The sequence below is a fragment of the Camelina sativa genome, chromosome 10, assembly GCF_000633955.1.
Source record: "Camelina sativa cultivar DH55 chromosome 10, Cs, whole genome shotgun sequence".
In the NCBI taxonomy this organism is placed as follows: Eukaryota; Viridiplantae; Streptophyta; class Magnoliopsida; order Brassicales; family Brassicaceae; genus Camelina; species Camelina sativa.
The window spans coordinates 1651582-1653081 of record NC_025694.1 but is presented as its reverse complement, the minus strand read 5'-3'; the positions used below and the strand labels follow the sequence as shown (position 1 = coordinate 1653081).

The 1500-nt window shown below is 42.3% G+C and overlaps 1 protein-coding gene across 1 annotated transcript in view; it reads left to right on the top strand.

The window, feature by feature from the left end:
* LOC104716450 (elongation of fatty acids protein 3-like) overlaps positions 677-1500 on the top strand; it is a 4954-nt gene continuing 4130 nt past the window's right edge. Inside the window, exon 1 of the mRNA XM_010433827.2 lies at positions 677-1500. This exon is cut by the window's right edge and continues 1 nt beyond it. Coding sequence (XP_010432129.1) covers positions 824-1500 — 677 coding nt within the window. The 5' untranslated portion in view covers positions 677-823.

Below are 1500 nucleotides of genomic sequence, written 5' to 3'. Positions count from 1 at the left end.
CTAGTTTAATAGTTTAATCCATTGTTTCATTGTTTGGTACTTAAACGCAATAAATAATTTCTTTAACTCATAAGAATAAAAAGAAGTACTATAACGCGTACGTATTGCCAAAACAACAATTAGGACAACTTTTTTTTACTAAATTTATTCGATACGTATCAAATTATCTTGATTTATCTTAGCTGGTCATCAAATTGTGTGAAATAAATTAATAACTCGTTACTGTGCCTTACTGATGATTCATCTTCGTAACAATCGCCAGGTCGCATATTCCGATGTTTACATGTTGTTTTAACTTTTTAAAGTAATGCTCTCTTTCTCATCTACCCCTCCTTGAGTAAACTAATTAAACTCTTAACCACGAAGATATAGACACAGTTTATGTCCAGAGAGGTTCTTCTTTGGTTTTCCCACCTGCTTTTTTTATCTAGACATAGACACTTAAACGTTAATGTATCTAATCTAATGATCAACTTGACGTGTACCAATTTTTCTATTCAAATATAGTTTGCTATTTCGACTATAAAGGTAAAATTCAATTAAGACCGTAATTTTCATTAACGTTTAACAAAATCAATTCACATTGGAAATTTAATATGACAATTAATATTGGTCCACATTATTTTGCTTTCATGAAAAGACCGGCCATTTCGTTACACCAATTATTGGGAAAACGAAAACGATATAAATCATCCTTTTTAAAAAGCTTAAATATGTAAAAAAAGATGCACGCACACATATAAGCTAGAGACACACTCGAGAGAAAGAAGAAGAGTCACCGTGATCACCACCATCACCGACACCGTCCGATCAAAATCAAACCATGTCAACGGCTCTGATCAACTCTCTCACATACTACCTCTCAGAGCATCCATACATCGTCGGGTTCCGTTGGAGCAACAGCCAATCATGGGGCTCCACGTGGTCTTTCCTCTTCACCTCAATATCTCTCTACATCGCCGTCTCCTCCACCCTCCACATCATCCTCTCCGCCGTACTCCGCCGTAACCGGTCCGTTCCTTTAGGCCACATCCCCGAACTCCACAGCCTTCTCATGTCACTTCTCTCCGCCACCATTTTCGCCGGAATTCTCCTCTCAGCCGCCGCGGAGATCCGTGATACACGGTGGTTCTGGCGGCGGAGCAAAACCGCCACTCCTCTCCAGTGGCTTCTCTGCTTCCCTCTCGGGACTCGTCCCTCCGGTCGTGTCTTCTTTTGGTCATACGCGTTTTACCTCACACGTTTCCTCCACATGTTTCGTACGATCTTCGCCGTTTTGCGTCGCCGGAGACTCGCCGTGTCACAGCTCTTCTGCAACTCCGCCATGGCCTTCACGTCGTTCCTCTGGCTCGAATTCTCGCAGTCGTACCAGATTCTAGCGATTTTATCGACGACGCTGGTTTACTCGGTGGTTTACGGGTACAGATTCTGGACCGGGTTTGGTTTACCCGGTTTGGCTTTCCCTTCGTTTGTGGTGAATTGTCAGTTGGTTCTCGTGGG